The sequence below is a fragment of the Apium graveolens genome, chromosome 4 (genome assembly GCF_009905375.1).
Source record: "Apium graveolens cultivar Ventura chromosome 4, ASM990537v1, whole genome shotgun sequence".
Taxonomy (NCBI): Eukaryota; Viridiplantae; Streptophyta; class Magnoliopsida; order Apiales; family Apiaceae; genus Apium; species Apium graveolens.
In genome coordinates, this window is record NC_133650.1 from 179,387,350 (window position 1) to 179,398,770 (window position 11,421).

Genomic DNA, 11,421 nt, shown 5'->3' on the forward strand with positions numbered 1-11,421 from the left:
AGGCCGTCTGTGCTTGAATTGGTTCCAATCTTACTAGTCTCTCAAATTTGTATAGGTGTAATCTCTCATCAACTGACGACCACAAGTGCAGGGGTTTTTGTAATCATGTCGAAATCTCTGGGTTAGTGTATGGCGCTGTTTTACTTCAATTAGCATCATTTTGAGGTATCTATTCTTTAATTTGAATATCAACCAGTATAGTACTCATAACAATTAGCTGTTGTACACCTTACACTATAGTACTCAGGTTAATGTAATGTAAAAAGCAAGCATTCATTGGCAAAACATGTTTAACATGCACGAATAGCTTCGACTGTCCTGCAATAATGCAGTCAGCAGCATCATACATAGCCTTAAAAGTTCCAAATCGAGGTGGTGAAACTGAGGTCTTCATTGATATCATAAGCCTGCCAGCTGTTAGTTTCTGCTCCTTGACGATTCTCTATATCATGCAACTCACCTAACATGTCCCAGTTGAAACTTGTTTTCGCAAATTCTGCAACTGCATTGTCGTCATTCAAAGAAGATTCAAGCTCCGTTAAACTACTGCAGGCCTCTCCTGTATCAAAATGATTATCTTTTTTGATAATACCTAGCTGTTGAAGAAACTCATTCAGATCAAGCTGAGGTTTCTCAGGATAAACCCCTGAGGTAATTTTGGATGATGACTCTACTACATCTTTTGCCTTGTCTATTGGACTTGGAGGGAAAGGTTGGTTATTAATAAATGAGGCTTCATTCTTCGGATCAGTGGAGGATGAGCTCGACGAAGATGACTGAGACAACACACCAGTTTTCTTGAGTTCTTGAAGCCTTTGATGAATAACATGAACACTTGGCTGAGCATTCAGATTCAACAGCCCACTAGCCGGGAACAATGTGATGTTATTGTTGGATGGAAACCATTTAAACTTATGTGATTTGTTTAAAGGGTTAAAGTTGGTTCTCAAATGTGGTAAATTTAGGTAAGCATCCGGTCCATATAATCGTCTCGCAGCTTCATCATAAGCCACAGCAGCTTCTTCAGCTGTGGCAAAAGAGCCTAACCAAAGTCTGGTTCTTTTCTTGGGCTCCCTGATTTCTGCCACCCATTTTCCCCAAGTCCTTTGTCTAACTCCTCGGTACTCACAAGTAGCGTTCTGAGGACCGCCTTTGCCTCTCGTCGGGCCTTTCTTCCATGGCTTTAGCGAAACCTTTCGATTATTTTCCATGATGAATTTTGTAAGATGGTTAGAAGGAGAGAGAGCAAGTGAGGAGTATAGAGTGAAGTAGAAGTGGAAGTGAAAGGCGCGGGATATGTATAGAGTGAGTGTTGTTTAGTTTTAAATGTTGTCACGGTTGGAGCTAGTTTTGAAGCCCATGTGACCGTTACTAATAAGAAGTTAGGATTATATGCAGCCCATCTAGACTTGATTCAGTTGTTACAATGTACATTTGCATATATAAAATTCCATTTGTTGTAATCAAACAAGAAAGTAAAGTGAAATCCTACTAGTAGTGTTATTAGATGGTTAAGTGAATGCATTAAAGAGTAGGTGGTGAGAAGAATGTGAAGCCAGTTTGACTAGTTGAAGAACAATTGTATACTTGTATGATTGTGCTTCCTTTCCTTGGATTCTTTGCTACTAGACTGGAGTAGTTGTGATGTTTAACAAACTTCCACTCAATAAATAAATGTTGGATTAATAGATACTGTCGTTAAATCAATAATTTTTTTTGTCGGTGCAAAATGGAGAGTCTATGATGAATCGGGATGAATGAATAAAATATTCTGATTCCAAAGATATTGAATCATGGAGGTACAAGTGTAGCAGATTTGATGAAGAATGTGGTGGAGGAAGAGTAAATACAGTGATGAGTAAATAGTGGAGAGAGCCAGGCACCTCACATCAATTTAGAGTTTCACGAGCTCGATCGTCTAACTTTCACATGTTTTCCAGTCATTCAGTACCTGAATCCCGGGATTTCCACTTCACACTATACTCCCCCCTTCCACTTTTTTCCCATGCTCTCTCTCACACTGTCTCTCTCTCTCTCTCTCCCATCATATTTTTGTACAAAGTTTAGAATCATAGACATTTGCCAAATACTAAAATATAATTATACAAATTTCGTTGCACTCCCACCTGATTAATTGCTTCCATATCGCGGGATAAATTTGTTTTGTTTAATAAAATAGCTGTAAACGATACGTGTTCATTACATTTTCACTCTAAACTAAATAAAAATTATTTTATATATATACTTCTATTTGCATTCAGCTAAATCATATCCATTCCTGAATATTATAAACATTTACTTGGATATTTTTTTTAAGAACAGCTTCAATTTTAATATATATTATGAGTACATATCTGCATAAACCAATTTAGATCACACAAAATGGATCTCCACTCCACTGAAAATTTGAGAATTAAAACACTATATTCCATGGATCAACTATTTGATCAATAGTACGCTAAACATGTATAAGCCAAAAGCAAACAAAGCATACAATTAGTAGATGAGGAACCTATTATGAGATAGATGAAAACAAAGTAAAACTAAACTCGTACTAGGTTATTTCATACTTTTGGAGATCCTTTGCATATATTCCTCCATTTATCTTTCAGGTCTATAGCTGTACGATGTTTTTCAAATATTTCAGCTCCAAATTCTAAGATTTTCTTCCAAGGCATATTTCTGTCGTGATTACTCACAAATCTCCTTACTCCTTCCTGAAACAATGAAATAGTAATTGGTAAAGTGTATCTTAGTGAACAGTGACAGGAAAATAAATGGTCAACAAAACAATTCTTTATATACTAGAAAAAACTGAACAGAACCTATTTTCTAACAGTGATGTGTCCATATATCATGTGGTAGTTCCCAATGCTTCTGTGGCTACTTCATGCAGTTGGCTAAGTGGACGAACCTTAAGAAAACCTACCAGTTAAGAACATTCCAAGAGGTGCAGTGATGGTGCCCCCTAAATTTGAGCAAAGGTGTCTGGGAGAAAACAGTACTGCGACAGAAGCATAGTAGTAATACAAGAATGCTTTAAAGTCTTCATGCTAGAGTATGCTCCTGAATCCCAATTGCATGATTTTTAATACAGTATCCTATTGTTTTCTTACTTCCATTAGCGGAGAGGAGAGAGAAAAGATCAGGAAAGAGACGGTTCTTTATGTAGAAAATACATATAGCGAGGGAGAGTTGGACAGAAAAATGTCCATTACTACTTATGCATCACATCATGAACTAACTTCTGAAAAACATAACTAATTCTGAACTCAAGTTTATCAAATAGCAGACCTTAGAAAGAATACAACAGATATGATCGGCATCGATGGCTCTTAAATGAACAACAAGCCTTAATATGAAAGAAAGATCATCAGGAAAGGCCTCTGACTCCAATTATTTATGCCAGACATGGTCATCCTTCTGTAAACGATCCAATCCAACCTAAACATTATCTTTATCTTACCCCGTAAAGATAATAACCGTAATCTTTACATTACCCCGTAATCTTTACATTACCCCGTTGATTAGTCCGTAATCTTTGATGAATTTCCTGTAATAACCGGCCAGCCCTAGAAAACCCCGTAAAGCCTTAGTTGATTGAGGTGTTGGCCAATCTGTGATGGCCTTGATTTTTGTTGTATCTACTTCAACTCCCTCTTCGTGAATAATGTCCCAGATAATTTACATTTGACTCGCCAAAGGAACACTTAGATTTCTTTAAAAACAACACATTAGAGCGCAAGAGTTCAAAAAACTAATTTCACATGTTGCATATGTTGAACCCATGTTTTGCTATAAATTAATGTCATCAAAGAAAACCAAGACAAACTTACGTAAATGAGGTCGAAAAACTTCGTTCATTAAACTCTAAAAAGTTGAAGGGCCGTTGGTAACCCCAAATAGCATGACCAGAAACTCGAAGTGCCCATGGTGGGTTCTAAAAGCTGTCGTTTCCCTATCTGATGGCGCCATTCTGATTTGGTGAAATCCTGCTTTTAAATCCAACTTTGTAAAATATTGCGCTCCATGAAGTTCGTCCAACAACTCATCCACTGTTGGTATTGGAAATTTATCTTTACTAGTGTTGGCATTAAGTTTACGATAGTCCACACAGAAACGCCATGAGCCATCTTGTTTCTTGACTAAAAGTACCGGGGAAGAGAATGGAGATTTACTTGGCTGGATAATTCCTTGTTTTAGCATCTGTTCACATTGTTTCTCAATTTCATCTTTTTGAAAATGAGGGTATCTATAAGGCCGGACAACAATAGGTCTTTTCCCAGGTAACAAATGTATGCGGTGATCACTCTCGCGGCTTGGAGGTAAACTTGAAGGCTCTAGGAATAAGTCAGCATATTCTGCCAATAAATTATCTAATATTGTCATATTCAAATTCCGTGTTTGCATCAAACTGAGTCGTGCCTCCGCTAAAGGGGGTTGTCCATGCCACATGACCTTCTTTCCGTTAAGAACAAATTTCATAGTCAAAGAACTAAAGTCCCACAAAATTGGTCCAAGGGTGCATAACCATTTTACTCCCAGCACCACATCAAACCCTTCTAAAGGAATGGTATAAAAATCAGCTTGAAAGATGTCATTCAAAACTTGAAGAGATACTGACTTGCAGATTCCCATGCTTGGTACGCGTTCTCCATTCGCCACACAAACTTGTAATCCTGGTTTTTTCCAGATTTCTAGACCCAAGCTTGGAAGTAAGCCCTCACGCAGAAAGTTATGTGTGCTTCTCGAATCGACCAACACAGAAACCGTAACACCACGTACTTCTGCCAATAGCTGCATAGTGGGCGAATTTCGTGTTCCTCTGATGGCATTCAAAGAGATCTCAAGGTCACTAGCTTTCTCTTCTTCTGATTCACTATCATCATAGGGAACCTCAATCCAGAACAACCTTTTGCATTTGTGCCCTTGTTTATAGGATTCATCACAATTATAGCACAGTCCCTTAGCCCTTCCTTCTGCCATCTCTGCTCGTGTTAGCCTCTTGACAAAAGGTGTTGAAGTGTTCGTTCGATTGCAATTGCTATTAGGCTTCCGGAATTGTTCCCCACTTTTGGTGTTTGCATTCTTGATAGATGAGAAAATAGATTCATTATTGTTGGATTTAGGAGTGGACCGGCTTCCATTGACACGCGAGGTTAAGGTTCCGTGTGACACTAATTGCTTCCTTTCTAATGCTCGAGCCATATTCATAGCAATAACAAGATTCCCTGGTTGTTGTAACTCAATATCAATTCTCAACTCCTCTCTTAAACCAGCAATAAAAAGATTTACTTGTTGACGCGGGTTAAGATCTGAAGTTCTGGCCAACAAGGACTGGAAGTTGGCGTTGATAATCTTAAACAGATCCACTTTGTTTGAAATTAGCCAACTCGTCAAGAGGATTACTACTCATAGGGGGCCCGAATCGCACATGACAACATTCTTTAAATCTCTCCCAGTTCATATCTGTCTCCTCCTGTTCAATTTGATCAAACCCAAGTTGTGCCTCACCTAATAAGTGGAAGGAAAGTAGTCCCACCTTATTTTCTTCAGCAATCTTTTGGTTGATAAAAAAAAATTCACATCTTTTTGGCCATCCCAAAGGCCATCAAACGTAGGAAATTCCATCTTAGAGTATCGAGGTACCATAAAACCTCATGACTGTGAATCATTCGGATTTCTATTACCTGAACTTCCTCTACTGCCATGAATTCTGCTGTGTTGCTCTCCCCCGCTGTCTTTATCAACATCTTTCCCTTTCCCTTTAACCGATATTGATAACTCTGCCATCTGCTATTCCTGATAGCCGAATCGGTGTCTGCGCCGCGTAAGGGTAGCCATTTGTTCCATAAACACATCTAGTTTACTCGCTAAACTTTCCGCATCACCCATGACGGACGGCTCTGATATCAAGATGTTATGTGCCTGAGCGTAGGATCTAGTCACAGGTCTGGATACGAGAGAATTCTTATATGAAGCTATGGTGAATTGTTCTCAGCAAGACTCGTCCTTGACAGAGCCCCTTTTTGAGACTTAATTTCCAGAGAATAAAACTTAATTTCTTATTCCTCTCTAAAGGCCTTTATATAGGCTACATATAGGTTGCGTAAAGCAGGAAACACAGATCCTAAATTATAGGATAATTATTTGGAAAACAGAATAAAACAAAACAGGAAATAACTAATAAGTCTGGATGCTAATACTCCTAGTAATTTATTGCCTTTATTAAATTGATCTCCTTCCCATTACTATGTTTATTAATTTGATCACCTTCCCATTACTATGTTGACTTCCCCCTCCTTTTATAATACTTCCCAGTAAATGCATCTATATCATCCTATTACTTCAAATATTATGAAGAATGTCTATGGTACGATGAGATAGATTGCAAAATTGGATGATGAATATGAAATAATAGTACAACTTGACATCGCTAATGGCCTAGAAAAAAATGCACCAAACTTGTGATTCTATCGTTTTCAAGGCCTTACGAAAGAGCAGAATTATAGAGTTAAAATCAGAGCCAATTGAAGTCGTAAAGAAAGTTGAAGCTGAGTCAGGAATGGAGCATGACAAGTACGTTGACACAGAGCCACAAATCGGTCATGATAAGCATCTTGAAATTGAGCCTCTAAAGGGGCCTGATACGTTTTTTTTGGAAAAGAAACTCAAGATAAAAAAGATTTGGTTGAGCATATCGAGTTAGTAAGTTTGATGATATATCTCAATTATTTCTAAAAGTTCATGCTGAATGCGTATGGAGCCCTAGTTGAGGATTATGGAGTCTTCTTCACTATAAAACTTGTGGTCGGGTTTTTTTCAAAGGAGAGGAGAATGACGCGGAACAAGGAATAATTAAATCACTTTGCGTATATTTTACATTATTGTTTAGATTTAAAAGTAATTATAATTGATTAGCTCGTTAAGTTATACTAAGTATATTTATTAGGAAGATTCTAGAAGAATAATAGAAGAATGTTTGCTTCAATTAGTTATGGTGGTAGATATTTGTAGGGCTTAGTTTCATTTGGAAATTACTTGGCTCCCAAGTAATTAATTACCTATATAAACTCTGGTAATCCTTCTTTATTGAATAGAGTTGAATGATGAATTAAAATCTGCGGATTTTTGTGTGTTTGGTTGATTCTCTGCGGAGATAGGCCCATATACCCTTGTTTACCCTATCCCTAACCCCTGTCCTAAATCAGTCGACCCACATTTATGTATTTGAATAGGTCAAACTATATTTACTTTAATGAGGCTGGCATCGCCGCCTTGTGCCTTAGCAAGTGAGGCACACACCTCTTTTAAGTAGCCTTGGGCAAGCGAGACGAGGTTAGTGCAACTCAAAGCGCTTCTCATCAATGCATGCATTTATAAACTCTCGCTAACAGTAAACCTAACTTCATCGTGATCTTTGACTATTATGTGAAAAGACGAGTCTCAAAGCAAAGCGCGCATAGTAATCCCATGCATTAGCGCAAACTTAGTTATTTATATAAGAAAAGAAAACATTGTATCTGATAGTCAAAATATCTTAAAGTATGGGGCAGGGATGAGTATTAAACTCTAGAGCTTTTCCTCAGACAATAACATTTACAACGCATGCTCACAAATGTTAAAACAATACATCAAAAGACTATCAGAAAAGCTAGTACCTTTAGTGCCTCTTCCTCAGCATTTGACCATGGGACTTTCTTTCTCCTCAACTGCGGAACTGATGGACATGGACTGCAAAATATGCAGTATCAACCTTTGTGAATACTTCTAGCACCACTAAAGTGGGTAATTATGGTAGGGAGACAAATTTCCAGAGGATAATAAATATAGTGCTGTCTGATTATTATAAGGTCAACTCAATCTCGAAAGTAGAATCAAATGTTTAGCATGTTCAAGTTTAAGAAACTTACTAGTGCTGTTCTTGCTTTTGGACTCTAAAGGAGTGACAAGCAATAGACTTGTCATCATTTCCTCCTAAAGTCCCCTCTACATCACGACGCACTGGTTTTGCACGTTCACAAGGTAAAACAAGTAACTGATCAGAAACATCTTGCTCCCTACTAGTTCCAGTAATTGGCTCACTCCCATGGGCAATTTTCAAGTTGTTGCAATTAGAATTGTGAACTTCACTATCACGTACAGCTCGTAATGCTTTTTTTTGTTCTTCATTATTCTTCAGTAGGATCACACCATTTGGCTGCTGTGAAACTTCCTGAAGCTTTTCAACTACAGAAAGTTCTGTGCGCCCTCCACAGAATGAATTATAAACTTTACAGTTGTGGACATCTAGCTCTGGAACCTGCTGTACTTGTTCTCTTATAGATTGGCAGCATGCTGACCTGCCACTCCTTCCTGCATTTCGCTTGTCAACAATATTTTGTCCACCAGTTACAACTCTTTCTCCTTCCCTACTGCTCAAATCAAAGGATCCTGAAGGCTTTTCTTTCATATATATTATAGATCGAGCATGATTCACCCTGCTCGCAGAATTATCTGAAACTTCAATTTCTTTTGAATGAATCTGATCTTCCCTGCCCAAAACATTGGAGTTCCTCGGCCGATATTTTTCTCTGTCAATAAAGGACAGGAGAGCTTTCTTTGCCAAGCAATATTGCTTCTTGCTATCAGAGTATTCGGCAGCTGCTCGGGAATATGCACAGAAGGGGCAGTAAAACCTCCTTTTTGCATCAAAAGTGGGAGCAACCCCTAAGCATCTTTCATGGACCACTCTTCGGCAGGTCCCAGAACTACAAACCAACAACTGACCCCCTATCTTACATATCATACAGAGTTCTTTCTTTTGACCATTTAATTTTTCCAAGGTATCTTGAGTGTCTAAATGTTGAGCATTTGTAATTGTATTCTCTCTCACAAAAATATCATCATTTTCATCATGGTAGGTGTCAACATAACTTAAATTTTCTCGTTGATGATCACTCTTCCTTGTAGCATTGACTCCGCCACAGCATAGACTATTCGGAGAAATTAGCGAGCAACTCTGCTCACATTTACCTTTGGCAGCATCAAAAGATTTTGTTTTTTGAGTTGCAGCCTGACGTGAACCACCAAAACTTCTCAATTCAGCACAGTGTTCACCAATGCTTTTAAGTTTATCAGCACCTTGAGTCATTTTTCCCACATTAGCTTGTATATTATTATGCAAAAGGTCAGCCTCGATAGTGGAGCTCATTTTAAGCTTCTTCAATGTGACAAAATCATGATCAACATTCTTAGAAGAGATGTTACCCTTGAAGGATTTCCTCTGAGGTTCTTCATCTACATTTGACCCATCTCTTCCACTATCTATAACAATTCTTCCAGGAACATCATCAACATCTCTTTTCTCAGGAAAAGAAGCCAAGTCATTACCTTCCACAACCTGCTGGGTACAGAAGACATCCCGCTTACGCTTCGTGGCAGCATCAACATTTGGATAAGCATTGTACACAACCATTTGCTTACAAGCAGATACCACACCTTGATTACCAGAAGCTGACTCATCCACGCCCCTCTTCACAGATGACAAGTCTCTAACTTTGAGATTCTCAGGAGCATCACAGTTGCTCCCTTCAGGTGGTCTCTTTGTGACGTCATCTGACCGATAAATAATCAGCAAACAACTCCTTTCCTTCAAGGAAGAGTTTAGTAAATGTCCGTCTTTCAGAATCACATACTTCAGCTATTCGTCAACACAGAATCACAAAGCAAACATTAAGCAAAATTCCGATTTTTTATTTGCTTTCATTAACTTCTAAATCTACCAAAAAATAGCATCTCAACCTTTTTCAAATTGCATTTGGGAAAACAAGATTTTTTATTTTTAAAAAACGACTTAACATCCCATCTTAACATCTCAGGTTCACTGAACTAGCAATTCGGTCTTAAAGACTCCCAACACATACAATACACACAAATTACTTAATCAAACAAAAAAAGAAGAAACATCAAAAACCACTACACACACAAACACACAAGTACCTTGAGCAATACTTGTGTAAGCACAATCTCGCAACAATCCGAAGGAGCAAAACCAACAGCATTACATTTCCCAGACAAACACTCTAGAATTCTCAAGCAAACCAATTCCTTGGCATTCTTGGCATCATTCTCCAACACATCATCAGGAATCATTTTCACTAAATCTACAACAATATTAATAATAATAACAATCAAAAATAACAAAAATCCATACACATAAAAAAAAGAACATAGAAATACAATCACAAAAAGCAAAACAAGAAGTGGAGAAAATGATGAAGTAAAAGGGAACATACTAATTAAAACAGAGGGGTCGGAGTTATAAGAAGGAAGAGTTTCAACTCCCCATATCCATGGAAGCCAAGAAGAAGAAGAAGAAGCATTTGGTTTGGAGATGACATCATACATATTAATACACACCGCCGGGACAAGCTGTGTGGTAGGCTGGTAGCTTCTTGTAATCCTTTTTACCCCTCCTTCCAACTCTCACTTGAGCTATGTTTTACAAACTTTTTTTGGAGAGAAAAGAAAAGAAATTTAAAGGAGCTTGTTCCTGAAATGAAAGAAAGGAAAAGAAAGGTACAGCTACAGATTTGGCAAGGGAAAAAGTTTTCTTTATTTTTGTCTCCAAAATCTTCATTTCTACTTTTGTTTTTCTACTTTTGGAAAGATTAGGAGAGAAAGGAAAATTGTTCATATATAACATAATTTAAGCATTTTTTATAAGAAAATGTGGACATCTATAGCGGAATTAATATTCTATTTTTGCACAAAATTTCTGGGTGAAAAAAGAAACTTATTCCGTTAAAAATATTCTCTCAACCAAAAAATACTTAAGTTTGAACCTTAAAATATAGATTTAAGTGGTGTTTGGTTCATAATTTTTATTAGCCTAAAACTCATACCTGAGATTTGATATTCATTTTATTATTCATCTTTATTTTTGCAATTAAATACAGTTTTAGTACATATATTTTAAATTTGATATATTATTTAATTTTCAATAAAATGATAATAATTTTTATTTAATGCCAATTAGTAAGATTTAATTTACTAAAAAATATTAAATTATTATTTAATTGGTTAAATTATATTTTACTAATCGTATACTTTTTATTAATATTTTTTGTAAATTGTGTAGAAACTTAATTTTAATGTACAATGTATATTTACATATAATTATAAACTCAAAATTGAGATGTCAATCATATTTAAAATTAAACAGACTCATTCGAGCACTGAACCAAACACATAATATCAAGAATCATTTCTCATCCACATACCTTCTTAACCCCGATTCCTGATTCCAAACCCATACTAACTTCTAAACAAAATGACGTCTAAGAGTTTTACCTTTCATAGTAACTCGATTGATAGGGATAAAAACTCATTGTTATTATATAGCCCCGTTAACTTATTTTCTTAATTTTTTACCTTATA

At 36.9% G+C, this 11,421-nt stretch overlaps 2 protein-coding genes across 4 annotated transcripts; both read right to left on the minus strand.

Moving 5' to 3' along the window:
• Nucleotides 1-247: 247 nt before the first annotated feature.
• On the minus strand, nucleotides 248-1,251 carry LOC141716961 (dehydration-responsive element-binding protein 2F). The gene has a single exon (XM_074519101.1). The coding sequence runs from the start codon at nucleotides 1,209-1,211 to the stop codon at nucleotides 354-356; it is 858 nt and encodes a 285-aa protein (XP_074375202.1). The 5' UTR covers nucleotides 1,212-1,251; the 3' UTR covers nucleotides 248-353.
• Nucleotides 1,252-2,402: 1,151 nt separating this feature from the next.
• LOC141720454 (uncharacterized) lies at nucleotides 2,403-10,480 on the minus strand. Of its 3 annotated transcripts, none has more exons than XM_074522879.1 (5): nucleotides 10,278-10,480; nucleotides 9,982-10,145; nucleotides 7,914-9,631; nucleotides 7,662-7,734; nucleotides 2,403-2,717 (listed from the first exon to the last, which is right to left on the minus strand). In XM_074522879.1, exons 1-5 carry the CDS (start codon nucleotides 10,387-10,389, stop codon nucleotides 2,565-2,567), a joined length of 2,220 nt encoding a protein of 739 aa, XP_074378980.1. In that variant the 5' UTR covers nucleotides 10,390-10,480; the 3' UTR covers nucleotides 2,403-2,564. The 3 variants fall into 3 exon arrangements, with proteins under 3 accessions (XP_074378980.1, XP_074378979.1, XP_074378981.1); XM_074522878.1 differs by having other exon boundaries at nucleotides 7,914-9,682; nucleotides 10,278-10,479; XM_074522880.1 differs by having other exon boundaries at nucleotides 2,579-2,717; nucleotides 7,662-7,720; nucleotides 7,914-9,682; nucleotides 10,278-10,479.
• Between the last annotated feature and the right edge of the window lie 941 nt (nucleotides 10,481-11,421).

Bases quoted from the DNA above. Each gene is read 5' to 3' on its own strand.
- LOC141720454 (XM_074522878.1), bottom strand. From the start codon at position 10,389: ATGTATGATGTCATCTCCAAACCAAATGCTTCTTCTTCTTCTTCTTGG. The intron at 10,146-10,277 runs GTATGTTCCCTT...ATATTGTTGTAG, and splicing joins CGACCCCTCTGTTTTAATTA to ATTTAGTGAAAATGATTCCT. The intron at 2,718-7,661 runs GTACTAGCTTTT...TCATTGTTTCAG, and splicing joins CTGAGGAAGAGGCACTAAAG to GAAGGAGTAAGGAGATTTGT.
- LOC141716961 (XM_074519101.1), bottom strand. From the start codon at position 1,211: ATGGAAAATAATCGAAAGGTTTCGCTAAAGCCATGGAAGAAAGGCCCG.